General features: G+C 47.9%; 1 protein-coding gene across 1 annotated transcript; it reads right to left on the bottom strand.

Moving 5' to 3' along the window:
- Positions 1–544: 544 nt before the first annotated feature.
- LOC112238017 (kelch-like protein 38) lies at positions 545–14,372 on the bottom strand. Its single transcript, XM_042315182.1, has 8 exons — positions 14,220–14,372; positions 11,532–11,772; positions 10,626–10,775; positions 10,413–10,490; positions 5,448–5,570; positions 4,526–5,290; positions 2,077–2,182; positions 545–1,525 (listed from the first exon to the last, which is right to left on the bottom strand). Exons 2-8 carry the CDS (start codon positions 11,769–11,771, stop codon positions 1,236–1,238), a joined length of 1,752 nt encoding a protein of 583 aa, XP_042171116.1. The 5' UTR covers position 11,772; positions 14,220–14,372; the 3' UTR covers positions 545–1,235.
- Between the last annotated feature and the right edge of the window lie 6,199 nt (positions 14,373–20,571).

The raw sequence follows: 20,571 nt of genomic DNA, 5'->3' as shown, positions 1-20,571 counted from the left end.
CTGACGAAATTCTTAATGTTTTGTACGCTCATTATAGTGTTCCTAATGTTTTGAACGCTCAGTATGAAGTGTTCCTAATGTTTTGTACACTCAGTATAAAGTGTTCCTAATGTTTTGTACCCTCAGTATAAAGTGTTCCTAATGTTTTGTATACTCAGTATAAAGTGTTCCTAATGTTTTGTACACTCAGTATAAAGTGTTCCTAATGTTTTGTACACTCAGTATAAAGTGTTCCTAATGTTTTGTACGCTCAGTATAAAGTGTTCCTAATGTTTTGTATACTCAGTATAAAGTGTTCCTAATGTTTTGTACTCTCAGTATAAAGTGCTCCTGATGTTTTGCACACTCAGTATAAAGTGTTCCTAATGTTTTGCACTCTCAGTTGGTCATCATGTAGTGTCGTCTTCATATAGTCTACAGTACTGTATACACCTATAGCCTTCAGTTCCACACAACAATTAACTGCCCAGGGCTTCAGTTCCACACAACAATTAACTGCCCAGGGCTTCACACCACACAAAGTGTTCCTAATGTTTGCCCAGGGTCATCAGTTCCACACAACAATTAACTGCCCAGGGCTTCAGTTCCACACAACAATTAACTGCCCAGGGCTTCAGTTCCACACAACAATTAACTGCCCAGGGCTTCAGTTCCACACAACAATTAACTGCCCAGGGCTTCAGTTCCACACAACAATTAACTGCCCAGGGCTTCAGTTCCACACAACAATTAACTTCGCTTCCACAAGACAAGTAAAATCTCTAAAAGCATCTCATTTGATTTGAGATTCGCTGCTGGAAAAAGTGTCACCCATTGAGGGAATTTGCGGGACAGGAAATGACATCAGAGATGTTCTTTGCAACATCTGTGTCGGTCAGCTCCACATCCGACAGTATTTGCCCCACCATGCAAAAAGGCACTAACTGCTCATTTGGTCCAAAATGAGTTCATGTCATGTTTTGTATACTCAGTATAAAGTGTTCCTAATGTTTTGTACACTCACTTTTGCTTCATTAAATACATTCTTATTCATGTGGACAAGTATCCTTCCTCGGTTGTATTGTGTTCAGGAGAAAAGGGGGGTCATGTTAGCCAGTAACTGCATGAAGATACTGTGACACCAAGGTAAATAAAAAGTATTTTTCTCAGTTCCACGCTACGAGCAGTTCATGTCTTTTTTTGCTTGGTCGGGCAGAGTATCATCTGAAGGGGACACACGCCCCCACAACACACACTCAGGGAGGCTTGGATTTGTTGGAGACACACACCAGGGACAGAGAACCGTGGTCAAACAGCCTGTACGGCAACGTCCCCTTCGTCGTCCACGCGTCAGTCTTCGGGTCGTAGCACTCGAAGCTGTCGGAGTCCTCTATGACGTCGTGTCCGTTGATGAAGCGTCCTCCGGTCACGTACAGTTTGTCGTCGAGCACCGTGACGGCGTGATGCATCCTCCTCTGCTTCAGGTTCTCACACTTCGTAAAGCGGTTGGCTTTGGTGTCGTACGCGATCATTCTTCTGGTGTAGCCTGTAAAAAAAGGACGTTAGGGGACAGTTAGGGGACAGTTAGGGGGGACAGTTAGGGGACAGTTAGGGGAAGGAGCTACTGATAAAGTTGTCTTTACAAAAGACAGAAGAGATATCGAAGATCTCAAAGTCCTAAGTAGACCAAATAAAGTTGTATTTAATTGAAACATTAGATTGTCCTTTTTTCCCCCTGACTAAAGCCACAGACCCAGTCTTCACCTACCTCCAATAATGTAGATCTTGTCATCGACAGACCCAGTCTTCACCTACCTCCGATAATGTAGATCTTGTCATCGACAGACCCAGTCTTCACCTACCTCCGATAATGTAGATTTTGTCATCGACAGACCCAGCCTTCACCTACCTCCGATAATGTAGATTTTGTCATCGACAGACCCAGTCTTCACCTACCTCCGATAATGTAGATCTTGTCATCGACAGACCCAGTCTTCACCTACCTCCGATAATGTAGATCTTGTCATCGACAGACCCAGTCTTCACCTACCTCCGATAATGTAGATTTTGTCATCGACAGACCCAGTCTTCACCTACCTCCGATAATGTAGATCTTGTCATCGATGACAGCTGCTGGTGCAGAAACGTTCTTCACTGTCCTGGTCTCCATCATAGACCACATATTCCTGCCAATGTGATACACCTGAAGAAAGAGGATAGGTTTAGAAGAGTTTAGTGTTTCTGTGCAGATTTGTCCCCCCAAAAAAAGTTTCAAGAATGAACAGCAAACTCCAAAACTTCAGTAATTAAACACCCTGAGACTTCACATTTTCAGTAATTAAACACCCCAAGACTTCAAGTCTTCAGTAATTCAACACCCGAGACTTCAAATCTTCAGTAATTCAACACCCGAGACTTCAAATCTTCTGTAATTAAACACCCAGAGACTTCAAATCTTCAGTAATTCAACACCCCGAGACTTCAAGTCTTCAGTAATTCAACACCCGAGACTTCAAATCTTCTGTAATTAAACACCCTGAGACTTCACATGTTCAGTAATTCAGAGCATGCGCAGACCAGCTGGCCGGTGTGTTTACGGACATATTCAATCAATCCCTATACCAGTCTGCTGTCCCCACATGCTTCAAGAGGGCCACCATTGTTCCTGTTCCCAAGAAAGCTAAGGTAACTGAGCTAAACGACTACCGCCCCGTAGCACTCACATCCGTCATCATGAAGTGCTTTGAGAGACTAGTCAAGGACCATATCATCTCCACCCTACCTGACACCCTAGACCCACTCCAATTTGCTTACCGCCCAAATAGGTCCACAGACGATGCAATCTCACCCACACTGCACACTGCCCTAACCCATCTGGACAAGAGGAATACCTATGTGAGAATGCTGTTCATCGACTACAGCTCGGCATTCAACACCATAGTACCCTCCAAGCTCGTCATCAAGCTCGAGACCCTGGGTCTCGACCCCGCCCTGTGCAACTGGGTACTGGACTTCCTGACGGGCCGCCCCCAGGTGGTGAGGGTAGGCAACAACATCTCCTCCCCGCTGATCCTCAACACTGGGGCCCCACAAGGGTGTGTTCTGAGCCCTCTCCTGTACTCCCTGTTCACCCACGACTGCGTGGCCACGCACGCCTCCAACTCAATCATCAAGTTTGCGGACGACACAATAGTGGTAGGCTTGATTACCAACAACGACGAGACGGCCTACAGGGAGGAGGTGAGGGCCCTCGGAGTGTGGTGTCAGGAAAATAACCTCACACTCAACGTCAACAAAACTAAGGAGATGATTGTGGACTTCAGGAAACAGCAGAGGGAACACCCCCCCATCCACATCGATGGAACAGTAGTGGAGAGGGTAGCAAGTTTTAAGTTCCTCGGCATACACATCACAGACAAACTGAATTGGTCCACTCACACAGACAGCATCGTGAAGAAGGCGCAGCAGCGCCTCTTCAACCTCAGGAGGCTGAAGAAATTCGGCTTGTCACCAAAAGCACTCACAAACTTCTACAGATGCACAATCGAGAGCATCCTGGCGGGCTGTATCACCGCCTGGTATGGCAACTGCACCGCCCTCAACCGTAAGGCTCTCCAGAGGGTAGTGAGGTCTGCACAACGCATCACCGGCGGCAAACTACCTGCCCTCCAGGACACCTACACCACCCGATGCTACAGGAAGGCCATAAAGATCATCAAGGACATCAACCACCCGAGCCACTGCCTGTTCACCCCGCTGACATCCAGAAGGCGAGGTCAGTACAGGTGCATCAAAGCTGGGACCGAGAGACTGAAAAACAGCTTCTATCTCAAGGCCATCAGACTGTTAAACAGCCACCACCAACATTGAGTGGCTGCTGCCAACACACTGTCAATGACACTGACTCAACTCCAGCCACTTTAATAATGGGAATTGTTGGGAAATGATGTAAATATATCACTAGCCACTTTAAACAATGCTACCTTATATAATGTTACTTACCCTACATTATTCATCTCATATGCATACGTACATACTGTACTCTATATCATCGACTGCATCCTTATGTAATACATGTATCACTAGCCACTTTAACTATGCCACTTGGTTTACATACTCATCTCATATGTATATACTGTACTCGATATCATCTACTGTATCTTGCCTATGCTGCTCTGTACCATCACTCATTCAGATATCCTTATGTACATATTCTTTATCCCCTTACACTGTGTATAAGACAGTAGTTTTTTGGAATTGTTAGTTAGATTACTTGTTCGTTATTACTGCATTGTCGGAACTAGAAGCACAAGCATTTCGCTACACTCGCATTAACATCTGCTAACAAATAAAATTTGATTTGATTTGATTTGATTTGATAAACACCCCGAGACTTCAAATCTTCAGTAATTAAACACCCAGAGACTTCAAATCTTCAGTAATTCAACACCCCGAGACTTCAAATTTTCAGTAATTCAACACCCCGAGACTTCAAGACTTCAAGTTCACCACAACAGCAACCTCAACAGAAGGGCATTCTGCCTACCTGTATCATCCTGACAGGGTTCTGCATCGCGTCCTCTCCCCCGAACATGTAGATTCTTTGATCGTTAGCGGCAACCGCCGGGTGTAGCACAGCCGTCGGCATGGGAACCATAGCCTCCCATTGGTTGAACATACTATTGTACCTTTGCACCGTGTCGCACACCTGCTTCTCCGGCCCCAGGCCCCCCAGGACGAAGATAAAGTGCAGGTAGGAGACAGACTGGTGGGAGAAGCGCGGCTGGATCATGGGCTCAGTCGTCCTCCACTGGTTGATTTTTAGAGACAACGTATAGACAGTGGTGCTAACCACTCTGTGCTTGGTGTTCATGGTGAGGCCTCCCAGGACATACAGGATACTGTGGATACAGACGTAGGAGGCCTTATAGAGTCGCAAGGGCAGCTTGGCCAGCCACTGCCAGCGCTGAGTCCTCTCGTCAAACAGGAGTGCTTCGCGGGACGTCTGTTCGTTGTTCTTGCGGCCGCCAACGAGAACCAGGGTCTCCCGGCAGGTGAAACGCCGCGGGGTCACCCACAGGGGCTTGAGGTCCGACCCACACTTAGTAGTGATGGAGAACATGAGGCGTCGGACGGACTCGATGACCTCGGTGCACAGGGTGGAGGACTGGACTAGGGGGTCGCTGGCGATGAACTGGAACAGGTAGGTGGGGTGGATGTAGCGCAGACGCACCTTCCTGAAGAGGTCGGAGATGGCGCCGCGCCGGGAGAACGGGTCGTGGTGGATCCACGCCAGTAACGTCTCAAACACCTGTTAAAAAAAATAAATAAATAAATAAAAATAAAAAGAAAAACGTTTAATTTCGTTCTTAAACATCCATTGATAGTTTTAACTTTGTTGATGATGCGCTGCTGCTTTTAGTGGCCGTTGTTGTTGATTGGGGTGTTTATTTTTAGTATTACCTTACCTGCTCCTCCTCAGCACAGAGCCAGTCATCCTCCAGGTAACCCATCAGCTCAGGTAAGGAGAGCTCACACAGGTCCTCAGAGGTAGAGACGTCAGAGAAGCTCTGTACTGCCATCTCCCTGGCCTGGAATCAGTCAATGAATGAATGAATGAACGCTATTGACGATACACATGGGCTGAGTCCGAAATAGTACCCTTTACCCTAATTCCTTTTAGTACACTACTTTTGACCAGGGCCCCTAGGCTATCAAGGGAACTAACTACACCAAGGCCCCTAGACTGCCAAGTGACCCACTACACCAGGGTCCCTAGGCTGTCAAGTGAACTAAATACACCAGGGTCCCTAGGCTGTCAAGTGAACTAAATACACCAGGGCCCCTAGGCTGCCAAGTGAACTAACTACACCAGGGCCTCTAGGCTGTCAAGTGACCCACTACACCATGGTCCCTAGGCTGCCAAGTGACCCACTACACCAGGGCCCCTAGGCTGCCAAGTACACTAACTGCCCCTGAACAGGCAGTTAACCCACTGTTCCTAGGCCGTCATTGAAAATAGGAATTTGTTCTTAACTGACTTGCCTAGTGAAATAAAGGTTAAAAAAAATAAAAAATACACCCGGGCTCCTAGGCTGCCAAGTGAACCAACTACACCAGGGCTCCTAGGCTGCCAAGTAAACTAACTACACCAGGGCTCCTAGGCTGCCAAGTAAACTAACTACACCAGGGCTCCAAGGCTGCCAAGTCAACTAACTACACCAGGGCCCCTAGGCTGCCAAGTGAGCTAACTACACCAGGGCCCCTAGGCTGCCAAGTAAAATAACTACACCAGGGCTCCTAGGCTGCCAAATGAACTAACTACACCAGGGCCCGTAGGCTGCCAAGTGATCCACTACACCAGGGCCCCTAGGCTGCCAAGTGAACTAACTACACCAGGGCCCCTAGGCTGCCAAGTGAACTAACTAAACCAGGGCCCCAAGGCTGCCAAGTGAACTAACTACACCAGGGCTCCTAGGCTGCCAAGTCAACTAACTACACCAGGGCCCCTAGGCTGCCAAGTGAACTAACTACACCAGGGCCCTAGGCTGCCAAGTGAACTAACTACACCAGGGCCCCTAGACTGCAAGTGAACTAACTACACCAGGGCCCCTAGGCTGCCAAGTGAACTAACTACACCAGGGCCTAGGCTGCCAAGTGAACTAACTACACCAGGGCCCCTAGGCTGCCAAGTGAACTAACTACACCAGGGCTCCTAGGCTGCCAAGTGAACTAACTACACCAGGGCTCCTAGGCTGCCAAGTGAACTAACTACACCAGGGCCCCTAGGCTGCCAAGTGAACTAACTACACCAGGGCCCGTAGGCTGCCAAGTGATCCACTACACCAGGGCCCCTAGGCTGCCAAGTGAACTAACTATACCAGGGCCTCTAGGCTGCCAAGTGAACTAACTACACCAGGGCCCCTAGGCTGCCAAGTGAACTAACTACACCAGGGCCTCTAGGCTGCCAAGTGAACTAACTACACCAGGGCCTCTAGACTGTCAAGTGAACTAACTACACCAGGGCCCCTAGGCTGCCAAGTGAACTAACTACACCAGGGCCCCTAGGCTGCCAAGTGAACTAACTACACCAGGGCCTCTAGACTGTCAAGTGAACTAACTACACCAGGGCCCCTAGGCTGTCAAGTGAACTAACTACACCAGGGCCTCTAGACTGTCAAGTGAACTAACTACACCAGGGCCCCTAGGCTGCCAAGTGAACTAACTACACCAGGGTCCCTAGGCTGCCAAGTGAACTAACTACACCAGGGCCCCTAGGCTGCCAAGTGAACTAACTACACCAGGGCCCCAAGGCTGCCAAGTGAACTAACTACACCAGGGCCTCTAGACTGTCAAGTGAACTAACTACACCAGGGCCCCAAGGCTGCCAAGTGAACTAACTACACCAGGGCCTCTAGACTGTCAAGTGAACTAACTACACCAGGGCCCCTAGGCTGCCAAGTGAACTAACTACACCAGGGCCCCAAGGCTGCCAAGTGAACTAACTACACCAGGGCCCCTAGGCTGCCAAGTGAACTAACTACACCAGGGCCCCTAGACTGCCAAGTGAACTAACTACACCAGGGCCCCTAGGCTGCCAAGTGAACTAACTACACCAGGGCCCCAAGGCTGCCAAGTGAACTAACTACACCAGGGCTCCCTAGGCTGCCAAGTGAAACTAACTACACCAGGGCCTCTAGGCTGTCAAGTGAACTAACTACACCAGGGCCCCAAGGCTGCCAAGTGAACTAACTACACCAGGGCCCCTAGGCTGCCAAGTGAACTAACTACACCAGGGCCCCTAGGCTGCCAAGTGAACTAACTACACCAGGGCCCCTAGACTGTCAAGTGAACTAACTACACCAGGGCCCCTAGGCTGCCAAGTGAACTAACTACACCAGGGCCCCTAGGCTGCCAAGTGAACTAACTACACCAGGGCTCCTAGGCTGCCAAGTGACCTAACTACACTAGGGCCCCTAGGCTGCCAAGTGAACTAACTACACCAGGGCCCGTAGGCTGCCAAGTGAACTAACTACACCAGGGCCCCTAGGCTGCCAAGTGAACTAACTACACCAGGGCCCTAGGCTGCCAAGTGAACTAACTACACCAGGGCCTCTAGACTGTCAAGTGAACTAACTACACCAGGGCCCCAAGGCTGCCAAGTGAACTAACTACACCAGGGCCTCTAGACTGTCAAGTGAACTAACTACACCAGGGCCCCTAGGCTGCCAAGTGAACTAACTACACCAGGGCCTCTAGACTGTCAAGTGAACTAACTACACCAGGGCCCCTAGGCTGCCAAGTGAACTAACTACACCAGGGCTCCTAGGCTGCCAAGGGGCCCCTAGGCTGCCAAGTGAACTAACTACACCAGGGCCCTAGGCTGCCAAGTGAACACCAGGGCCCCTAGGCTGCCACTAACACCCAGGGCCCCTAGGCTGCCAAGTGACTAACTACACCAGGGCCCCTAGGCTGCCAAGTGAACTAACTACACCAGGGCCCCTAGGCTGCCAAGTGAACTAACTACACCAGGGCCCCTAGGCTGCCAAGTGAACTAACTACACCAGGGCCCCTAGGCTGTCAAGTGAACTAACTACACCAGGGCCCCTAGGCTGCCAAGTGAACTAACTACACCAGGGCCCCTAGGCTGCCAAGTGAACTAACTACACCAGGGCCTCTAGACTGTCAAGTGAACTAACTACACCAGGGCCTCTAGACTGTCAAGTGAACTAACTACACCAGGGCCCCTAGGCTGCCAAGTGAACTAACTACACCAGGGCCCCTAGGCTGCCAAGTGAACTAACTACACCAGGGCCCCTAGGCTGCCAAGTGAACTAACTACACCAGGGCCCCAGGCTGCCAAGTGAACTAACTACACCAGGGCCTCTAGACTGTCAAGTGAACTAACTACACCAGGGCCCCAGGCTGCCAAGTGAACTAACTACACCAGGGCCTCTAGACTGTCAAGTGAACTAACTACACCAGGGCCCCTAGGCTGCCAAGTGAACTAACTACACCAGGGCCCCAAGGCTGCCAAGTGAACTAACTACACCAGGGCCCCTAGGCTGCCAAGTGAACTAACTACACCAGGGCCTCTAGACTGCCAAGTGAACTAACTACACCAGGGCCTCTAGACTGTCAAGTGAACTAACTACACCAGGGCCCCTAGGCTGCCAAGTGAACTAACTACACCAGGGCCTCTAGGCTGCCAAGTGAACTAACTACACCAGGGCCTCTAGGCTGCCAAGTGAACTAACTACACCAGGGCCCCTAGGCTGCCAAGTGAACTAACTACACCAGGGCCCCTAGGCTGCCAAGTGAACTAACTACACCAGGGCCTCTAGACTGTCAAGTGAACTAACTACACCAGGGCCTCTAGACTGTCAAGTGAACTAACTACACCAGGGCCTCTAGACTGTCAAGTGAACTAACTACACCAGGGCCCCTAGGCTGCCAAGTGAACTAACTACACCAGGGCCCTAGGCTGCCAAGTGAACTAACTACACCAGGGCCCCTAGGCTGCCAAGTGAACTAACTACACCAGGGCCCCAAGGCTGCCAAGTGAACTAACTACACCAGGGCCTCTAGGCTGCCAAGTGAACTAACTACACCAGGGCCCCTAGGCTGCCAAGTGAACTAACTACACCAGGGCCTCTAGACTGTCAAGTGAACTAACTACACCAGGGCCCCTAGGCTGCCAAGTGAACTAACTACACCAGGGCCCCTAGGCTGCCAAGTGAACTAACTACACCAGGGCCCCTAGGCTGCCAAGTGAACTAACTACACCAGGGCCTCTAGACTGTCAAGTGAACTAACTACACCAGGGCCTCTAGACTGTCAAGTGAACTAACTACACCAGGGCCCCTAGACTGTCAAGTGAACTAGGGCCCCTGGCTGCCAAGTGAACTAACTACACCAGGGCCCCTAGGCTGCCAAGTGAACTAACTACACCAGGGCCCCTAGGCTGCCAAGTGAACTAACTACACCAGGGCCCCTAGGCTGCCAAGTGAACTAACTACACCAGGGCCCTAGAGTGAACTAACTACACCAGGCTGCCAAGTGAACTAACTACACCAGGGCCCCTAGGCTGCCAACTGAACTAACTACACCAGGGCCCCTAGGCTGCCAAGTGAACTAACTACACCAGGGCCCCTAGGCTGCCAAGTGAACTAACTACACCAGGGCCCCTAGGCTGCCACTGTCACCAGGGCCTCTAGAACTAACTACACCAGGGCCCCTAGGCTGCCAAGTGAACTAACTACACCAGGGTCCCTAGGCTGCCAAGTGAACTAACTACACCAGGGCCCCTAGGCTGCCAAGTGACCTAACTACACCAGGGCCCCTAGGCTGCCAAGTGAACTAACTACACCAGGGCTCCTAGGCTGCCAAATGAACCAACAATACATACTTCAAACTAAATAAATTCTACTGACCTTCTCCTTCAGGCTGTTGCAGTGTAATATCTCTGCCAGTCGCTTCATGCTGAGGCAGTTGTCTGGGCTCAGCTGCTCCTGAAATATATTACATGTAAAAATGTAAATGTATTTCCCAGGGACAAAACACACATTATTAATCCTATTAAAGTTTCAACATCAATGTGAAAGTGTCAGAGTTTAAAGCCAGGAAGCTAATTCATCTGTGATCACCTGCAGGAATGAGGAGCAGGCCTCGAACAGCCTGGTGTACTGGAGCATGGAGGAAGCCTGCATAAGGGGCAGTACTATCTCCATGGTGATGGTTATGACCCCTGTGTAGACGTAGTCGACGATGTCACTCAGGATGCTGGAGGTGATCCCCTTCAACAATAATAACAACAACAACATCAATAATAATAATAATAATAATAACAATAATAATAATAATAACAACAATAATAACAACAATAATAACAACAACAATAATAATAACAATAATAATAACAACAACAATAATAATAATAACAATAATAATAATAACAATAATAACAACAATAATAATAACAACAATAATAACAACAATAATAACAACAATAATAATAATAATAATAATAACAATAATAATAACAATAATAATAATAACAATAATAATAACAATAATAATAACAATAATAATAATAATAATAACAATAATAATAATAATAATAATAACAATAATAATAACAACAATAATAACAATAATAATAACAACAATAATAACAATAATAATAATAACAATAATAACAATAATAATAATAACAATAATAACAATAATAATAATAATAACAATAATAATAACAATAATAATAACAACAATAATAACAACAATAATAACAATAATAATAACAACAATAATAATAACAACAATAATAATCTTAACAATAATAATAATAATAATTGGAACGATTATATTTGATTTGTACAGCGCCTTTCGTTGACAGGCAGAAACCACACAGCACTTTACATAAAAGCCTTCTCCTGTTTCAGTAGAGTGAGGCAGGACACTAGTCTAGTTTTACAAAAATAAAAAAACATTTTGTTTATTTTTAAAAAAAAAGGCAGAAATACAAAAAAAAGAAAAGTGAAACAAGCGTCTACCTTCAGATCCACCTTCTCCTGGTCCGTCTCTCTGAAGTGGTGACAGAACATGGCCGTGAAGTAAGGACTGCTGGAGGCCAGGATGTTACGGTGGCAGGGGATCTCTGTGTTATCTGAACAGAGTAGCACGTCGGTAAGGATCCTGTTCTGTCTCAGACGGTTCAGCTGCAGTAGGAGGTAGGACGACTGTTCCTTGTTCCTGTAGTGGAACACATCTACGTGTGGCTTTGATTGGTCCATTCTGGAAAACAAAGGACTTGGTTTGATTTGGGAGGAAATGGATTCAATTTGGGTTTTATTTGGGGATTTTTCTCTGTAGAGGTGAGTGTGTATAGCTTGGTCAAGTCAGTGACATGAATGATTAAAAATCCTCGATCAACAATTTTTCGCTAATATTTGAATGTTTTCTCCATCACACACATATTTCCGGCAGGATCCAAGGCTTAGGGGTTTCCCACCTCCGACTGCGACTCCATCGCGATCATAAATACCTCAAATTGCATTTAGAATTTGTATCTTCAGTAGCACGCTGTTTTCTGCACGAAGAACTCCCAATGCAGATAGCGTGAGGCTCGTGATCAACATTCACATATTATAGTAGTAGTCCTGTCATAACCCAGCTTGGGGTCTAGCACCACGTCCTCGACTCTACCAGCATTGGGACACAACACATTCACTAGAGCTGTTATCAGCACTGGGTTAGGATGGTCTGATTACCCTGGAGTCTGGTCTGTAGTCATATAGTCTGTAGTTAGGATGGTCTGATTACCCTGGAGTCTGGTCTGTAGTCATATAGTCTGTAGTTAGGATGGTCTGATTACCCTGGAGTCTGGTCTGTAGTCATATAGTCTGTAGTTAGGATGGTCTGATTACCCTGGAGTCTGGTCTGTAGTCATATAGTCTGTAGTTATATGGTCTGTAGTCATATGGTCAGTAGTTAGGATGGTCTGATTACCCTGGAGTCAGACACCATCTCCATTTAGTCTCATGGATCAAGACAGACCAACAATATGGTAGTATTGTTAGTCCATCGTCTGTAGTTATATGGTCTGTAGTCATATGGTCTGTAGTTATATGGTCAGTAGTCATATGGTCAGTTATATGGTCAGTAGTCATATGGTCTGTCAGTTATTATATGGTCTGTATTCATATAGTCTGTATATATGGTCTGTAGTCATATGGTCTGTAGTTAGGATGGTCTGATTACCCTGGAGTCAGTTAGGATGGTCTGATTACCCTGGAGTCTCTCCATTTAGTCTCAAGACAGACCAACAATAGAAGGAATGGTAGTATTGTTACGTCCATCGTCTGTAGTTATATGGTCTGTAGTCATAGTCTGTATTCATATAGTCTGTAGTTATATGGTCTGTAGTCATATGGTCAGTAGTTAGGATGGTCTGATTACCCTGGAGTCAGACACCATCTCCATTTAGTCTCAAGACAGACCAACAATAACGCTATGGTGATATTTCTGCAGTCTGGAGATATAGTCTGTAGTTATATGGTCTGTAGTCATAGTCTGTATTCATATAGTCTGTAGTTATATGGTCTGTAGTCATATTGTCTGTAGTTAGGATGGTCTGATTACCCTGGAGTCAGACACCATCTCCATTTAGTCTCATGGATCAAGACAGACCAACAATAGAAGGAATGGTAGTATTGTTACGTCCATCGTCGGAATGAGACCAAAGCTCAGGTGGAAAACAGGCTGCCTAAGTATGATTCCCAATCAAAAGACAATGATAGACAGCTGCCTCTGACAGATGCCCACCCAGACCCTCCCCTATAGGTTTAGGTTTTGCGGCCGGAGACCGCACCTTTGGGGGATTCGCACCTTTGGGGGTACTGTCACGCCCTGACCGCACCTTTGGGGGAGGGGGTACTGTCACGCCCTGACCGCACCTTTGGGGGGGGTACTGTCACGCCCTGACCGCACCTTTGGGGGAGGGGGTACTGTCACGCCCTGACCGCACCTTTGGGGGAGGGGGTACTGGGACCGCACCTTTGGGGGAGGGGGTACTGTCACGCCCTGACCGCACCTTTGGGGGAGGGGGTACTGTCACGCCCTGACCGCACCTTTGGGGGAGGGGGTACTGTCACGCCCTGACCGCACCTTTGGGGGAGGGGGTACTGTCACGCCCTGACCGCACCTTTGGGGGAGGGGGTACTTTCACGCCCTGACCGCACCTTTGGGGGAGGGGGTACACCTTGGTCCTCATCCTTCAACAGCCCGTGGCAATAATATTTCTATTCGTTTGATATGACTGTTTACACACGGGCAAACGTGTCAAGTGTCCATGGTAATAACCTCAACCTGACCTATAGCAGAATGTAGGTCACCAAGCGCTCCACAAATCAATGAATAAACTGTTTTAAATGAGAATCATTAGCTTGATATAATAGTTACAGTACAGTACATTATTCAAACACAGATTACTACATTTGATATCAACTTGTTATTGTTTTCTCCTAACCTAAGACATTGAAAGCAGGTTGATTAATCAATCAGCAGCTAGTCAGATTACTACACTGGATCGTTCACCATTCACAGCCAACAGAATGTTAGAATAACTCTGGTTGTTTTTTCATCTGATTTATGGGTAAATGTTGATCATTATCCATGTTACAGTCAGCTACATTCAGCAGGTCAACCTCTACCCCTCAGTACGACACACCTTCCTTCCTTACCTTGTCTCAGTCTTCTAATGCGTCTGAGGTCCTTTCACTCAGCTCTGCTATCAGCAACATTCACCCAGACATCTCTCTCTCAATCTCTCTCTCTCTCTCTCTCGCTCCCCCCCCCCTATCTCTCTCCTACTGGTGGTTCTCTATAAGTGAAGGAGGGGCTGTTTGTAGAGAAACTGTTCTGTGTTTGTTGTTGTGGTCTCTTTCCATGAGGTCTCTGGCTCTGTGTACATTCCTGTTTAAATATAGACCCCACTCTTTAGCAACACCCCAGCAGCCTCGCATGTGACTGCCCTTCTCTCTCTCTCTCTCCCTCTCTTCTCTCTCTCCCCCTCTCCTCTCTCTCTCTCTGTCTGCCTTACACAACCCATGCTCCTGTATGTTTACATCCGTGATAAACAGAGATGATCTGGGACAGTCACAGGAGAGGAATCTGTCTCCAGGTCTCTCTCTCTCTCCCTGGGACTCTTACAGGAGAGGAGTCTGTCTCTCAGGTGCTGGAACAGGTATCTCTTAGGAGTCTGTGACCAGGTGCTGGGACAGTTACACAACCCATGCTCCTGTATGTTTACATCCGTGATAAACAGAGATGATCTGGGACAGTCACAGGAGAGGAGGCTGTTTGCGAGGTGCTGGGACAGGTACAGGAGAGGAGTCTGTGGCCAGGTGCTGGGACAGGTATAGGATAGGAGTCTGTGACCAGGTGCTGGGACAGGTACAGGAGAGGAGTCTGTGACCAGGTACTGGGACAGTTACAGGAGAGGAGGCTGTTTGGATAGGAGTCTGTGAGGTGCTGGGACAGGTGCTGGGGGACAGGTACAGGAGAGGAGTCTGTGGCCAGGTGCTGGGACAGGTATAGGATAGGAGTCTGTGACCAGGTGCTGGGACAGGTACAGGAGAGGAGTCTGTGACCAGGTGCTGGGACAGGTACAGGAGAGGAGTCTGTGACCAGATACTGGGACAGGTACAGGAGAGGAGTCTGTGACCAGATACTGGGACAGGTACAGGAGAGGAGTCTGTGGCCAGATACTGGGACAGGTACAGGAAAGGAGTCTGTGGCCAGGTGCTGGGACAGGAGAGGAGAGGAGTCTGTGGCCAGGTACTGGGACAGGTACAGGAGAGGAGTCTGTGGCCAGGTGCTGGGACAGGCACAGGAGAGGAGGCTTTGGCCAGATACTGGGACATGTACAGAAGAGGAGTCTGTGGCCAGATACTGGTCAGGTACAGGAGAGGAGTCTGTGGCCAGATGCTGGGACAGGTAGAGGAGAGGAGTCTGTGACCAGGTGCTGGGACAGGTACAGGAGAGGAGTCTGTGGCCAGGTCATGGGACAGGTACAGGAGAGGAGTCTGTGGCCAGATACTGGGACAGGTACAGGAGAGGAGTCTGTGGCCAGATACTGGGACAGTTACAGGAGAGGAGTCTGTGGCCAGGTGCTGGGACAGGTTCAGGAGAGGAGTCTGTGGCCAGGTGATGGGACAGGTTCAGGAGAGGAGGCTGTGGCCAGGTCATGGGACAGTTAGAGGAGAGGAGGCTGTTTGCGAGGTACTGGGACAGTTAGAGGAGAGGAGACTGTGGCCAGGTGCTGGGACAGGTACAGGAGATGAGTCTGTGGCCAGGTATGGGACAGGTACAGGAGAGAAGGCTGTGGCCAGATACTGGGACAGGTACAGGAGAGGAGGCTGTGGCCAGATACTGGGACAGTTAGAGGAGAGGAGTCTGTGGCCAGGTACTGGGACAGGTACATGAGAGGAGTCTGTGGCCAGATACCGGGACAGTTACTGGAGAGGAGTCTGTGGCCAGGTACTGGGACAGTTAGAGGAGAGGAGGCTGTTTGCCAGGTACTGGGACAGGTACAGGAGAGGAGTCTGTGTCCAGGTACTGGGACAGTTAGAGGAGAGGAGGCTGTTTGCCAGGTGCTGGGACAGGTACAGGAGATGAGTCTGTGGCCAAGGTACTGGGACAGTTAGAGGAGAGGAGACTGTGGCCAGGTGCTGGGACAGGTACAGGAGAGGAGGCTGTGGCCAGGTGCTGGGACAGTTAGAGGAGAGGAGGCTGTTTGCCAGGTGCTGGGACAGATACAGGAGAGGAGGCTGTTTGCCAGGTACTGGGACAGGTACAGGAGAGGAGGCTGTTTGCCAGGTAGTGGGACAGGTACAGGAGAGGAGGCTGTGTCCAGGTACTGGGACAGGTACAGGAGAGGAGGCTGTTTGCCAGGTAGTGGGACAGGTACAGGAGAGGAGGCTGTTTGCCAGGTGCTGGGACAGGTACAGGAGAGGAGTCTGTGTCCAGGTACTGGGACAGTTAGAGGAGAGGAGGCTGTTTGCCAGGTACTGGGACAGGTACAGGAGAGGAGTCTGTGTCCAGGTACTGGGACAGTTAGAGGAGAGGAGGCTGTTTGCCAGGTACTGGGACAGTTAGAGGAGAGGAGGCTGTTTGCCAGGTACTGGGACAGTTAGAGGAGAGGAGGCTGTTTGCCAGGTACTGGGACAGTTAGAGGAGAGGAGGCTGTTTGCCAGGTACTGGGACAGGTACAGGAGAGTCTGTGGCCAGTCTGTGGCCAGGTACTGGGACAGTTAGAGGAGGCTGGAGTCTGTGGCCAGGTACTGGGACAGTTAGGCACCCCATTCCCTACATAGTGAGAGAGCCCAGGCTGTTTGCCAGGTACTGGGACAGTTAGAGGAGAGGAGGCTGTTTGCGGGCCCAGGTGCTGGCTGGCCTCGACACTTTTGAGGGACAGAGAGATGGTAATGGCACCCTATTCCCTATACATAGTGCACTACTTTTGACCAGGGCCCATAGGGAATAGGGTTCCATTTTGAACCCAGACAGAGAGATGGTAATGGCAGGGACAGCTGAATGTAAGACCAGGGTCACAACAACATGGATTAGCAATGGCCTGTCTATGAACGCCCAAATAGCTGTTTGTTAAAGCTGTTATAACGACTCGTAAGACTGTTATAACGACTCATATGACTGTTATAACGACTCATAAGACTGTTATAACGACTCATAAGACTGTTATAACGACTCATATGACTGTTATAACTGGTTTCGTTTGGAATGAATTCTCTGAGTCGTCATTCATCACCACTCAGCTGAAACCTGGGCCGTGACTGATAGGCCTGGCGTTCTGTTCAGAATAACACCGAGGTCAGGTTCAGTCCAGAGTGGGGCGTTCTGTTCAGAATAACACCGAGGTCAGGTTCAGTCCAGAGTGGGGCGTTCTGTTCAGAATAACACCGAGGTCAGGTTCGGTCCAGAATGGGGCGTTCTGTTCAGAATAACACCGAGGTCAGGTTCAGTCCAGAGTGGGGAGTTCTGTTCAGAATAACACCGAGGTCAGGTTCAGTCCAGAGTGGGGCGTTCTGTTCAGAATAACACCGAGGTCAGGTTCAGTCCAGAGTGGGGAGTTCTGTTCAGAATAACACCGAGGTCAGGTTCAGTCCAGAGTGGGGCGTTCTGTTCAGAATAACACCGAGGTCAGGTTCAGTCCAGAGTGGGGCGTTCTGTTCAGAATAACACCGAGGTCAGGTTCAGTCCAGAGTGGGGTGTGGAAAGTAAATGTCATGTACACTAAACAAAAAATACAAAACCCAAACATGCAACAATTTTCATATAAGGAAATCAGTCAATTGAAATAAATTCATTAGGTCCTAATCTATGGATTTCACATGTGTGAGCAGGGGCACAGCCATGGGTGGGCCTTGGAGGGCATAGGCCCACCCACTTGGGAGTTAGGCCCAGCCAATCAGAATGAGTTTTTCCCCACAAAAGGTCTTTATTACAGACAGAAATACTCCTCAGGTTCATCAGCTGTCCGGGTGGCTGGCATCTCAGACGATCCAGCAGGTGAAGAAGCCTGATGTGGAGGTTGTGGGCTGGCCTGGTTACACGTGGTCTGCGGTACTGCCAAATTCTCTAAAGTTATGTTGGAGGCTGCTTATGGTAGAGAAATGAACATAAAATTCTCTGGCGACAACTCTCTGGTGGACATTCCTGCAGTCACAATGCCAACTGCACACTCCCTCAAAACTCGAGGCATCTGTGGCATTGTGTTTTGTGACAAATCTGCACATTTTTTATAGAGTGGCCTTTTATTGTCCCCAGCACGAGGTGCACCTGTGTAATGATCATGCTGTTTAATCAACGTATTGATATACCACACCTGTCAGGCAGGGTAGCCTAGTGGTTAGAGTGTGTAGCCTAGTGGTTAGAGTGGAGGGGTGGCAGGGTAGCCTAGTGGTTAGAGTGTAGAGGTGGCAGGTAGCCTAGTGGTTAGAGTGGAGGGGTGGCAGGGTAGCCTAGTGGTTAGAGTGTAGAGGCGGCAGGGTAGCCTAGAGGTTAGAGTGTAGAGGCGGCAGGGTAACCTAGTGGTTAGAGGGGGGGCGGCAGGGTAACCTAGTGGTTAGAGACAGGTAGCCTAGTGGTTAGAGACAGGTAGCCTAGTGGCTAGAGAGTTGGACTAGTAACCGGAAGGTTGCAAGTTCAAACCCCCGAGCTGACAAGGTACAAATCTTGGCAAAGGAGAAATGCTCACTAACAGGGATGTAAACAAATCAGTGTAAATTTATAAATAAATAATGTTTTTTGTGCGTATAGAAGAATTCTGGGACGTTTTAATTCCTTTCATGAAACATCACGGGATCATGTTGCGTTTCTATGTTTTGTTCAGTATATATATATATATATATATATATATATATATATATACGACTCATATGACTGTTATATATATGTATATATATATGCCCAAAGAAAACGCATGTGGTTCAACTCAGCCTTTTCAAACGGGTTTCACCGTCCTACATTCAGTTGGCATTGATCCTAAGTTTAATATCGTTGGTCAGACGATCCCCTGGTTATTCAACGTGTCGATCCTGGTTCACTTTCATCCAGTGAAATACTCCAGCGCCATCTAGTGGTGATGTCCTGCTAGCAGCCGTGTCGGGGGGAGCCAAGAGGATTTCTCCTACCTCCGTGTCTAATGAATAACTAACACCTTCTCACAACACATCTTTATTTCCTGTTCCTGTTAAATACACAGCTGAGACGTCACACTGCGTCTGAACTGCCCCTTTTACGACTCCTTACAGTATAGGACTTGTTTATTGTTTATTGTTTACTCCACGTGTAACTCTGTGTTGTTGTCTGTTTACACTGCTTTGCTTTATCTTGAACTAGCCTCCTGGTTAAATAAAAAGTGAAAATTAAAAATTAAAAAATTAAAATAGTGCCCTACTTCTGGCCAGAGTTATGCAATAGAGGGACCAAGGGTTCCATTTGGGAGACACCCTAGAACAAGTGTCTTATTGTTTAAATGAAAAACAACAACACGTGAGCAGATCAAAGCGTCTGTCCTCTGCTTTGCTAAACGCCGTCTCACCGTCAGGATTCATCTTTCAAGAAGAGCCTTAAGTCAGAATGTCTGCTTCTACAGTCTATTATCACAACCCTCTGGCCAGAATTATAAAAGTTGAGGTAGAGTACAGCATCTTCACGTATTACACCATCACTACCCTCTGGCCAGATATTATTTAATAAGGAGACTGATGTTATGATATGAGTTATATCATTTAATAAGGAGACTGATGTTATGATATGAGTTATATCATTTAATAAGGAGACTGATGTTATGATAAGAGTTATATTATTTAATAAGGAGACTGATGTTATGATAAGATTTATATTATTTAATAAGGAGACTGATGTTATGATAAGAGTTATATTATTTAATAAGGAGACTGATGTTATGATAAGAGTTATATTATATAATAAGGAGACGTCATGATAAAAGTTGAGGTAGAGTACAGCATCTTCACGTATTACACCATCACCCAGCCCATGGGACAGTGGATGTGTCCCAGCACACAGTCTCTATAGGGTTAAACCATGACCTTATATGGAAGCAGATGATATGCTGCTGTAATAGAGACGTTTCTGTCATTGAGGGAAAAGGCTAACCGTGGGTATGGGATGGTCCTAGAGCCATAGACAAGACTACACGTCTATACGGACAGGGAGAATGCATCCTCAAGGACGGAGAGTTTGTCTCCGCTATAGAGACGTCTCTCCTGGCTGATTATTAAAGTAACAGTAACACTGGTAATTGTAAATATGAAAGGAAAGGGGGACAGAATAGGAAATACCATCGTCGTTCTATTTCTAACGGGGCAGAGGATTGTCCTTTTGTCAAGTTCTCTTATAGATCTGAGCTGCTGGATTCATCTGGATCATCCCACAACCATTATCTGAAGGACCTAGTAGCACTCTGGACACAGTAAATACTCCTCGTTCAAATCAACCAGCCTCTGTAAGCAACAGTGAAGAGGAGACTCCTGGGATGATGGTCTTCTA

Source organism: Oncorhynchus tshawytscha, unplaced genomic scaffold (assembly GCF_018296145.1).
Source record: "Oncorhynchus tshawytscha isolate Ot180627B unplaced genomic scaffold, Otsh_v2.0 Un_scaffold_7493_pilon_pilon, whole genome shotgun sequence".
NCBI lineage: Eukaryota > Metazoa > Chordata > Actinopteri > Salmoniformes > Salmonidae > Oncorhynchus > Oncorhynchus tshawytscha.
The sequence above is the reverse complement of the archived record's forward strand: the minus strand, read 5'-3'. Positions and strand labels throughout refer to the sequence as shown.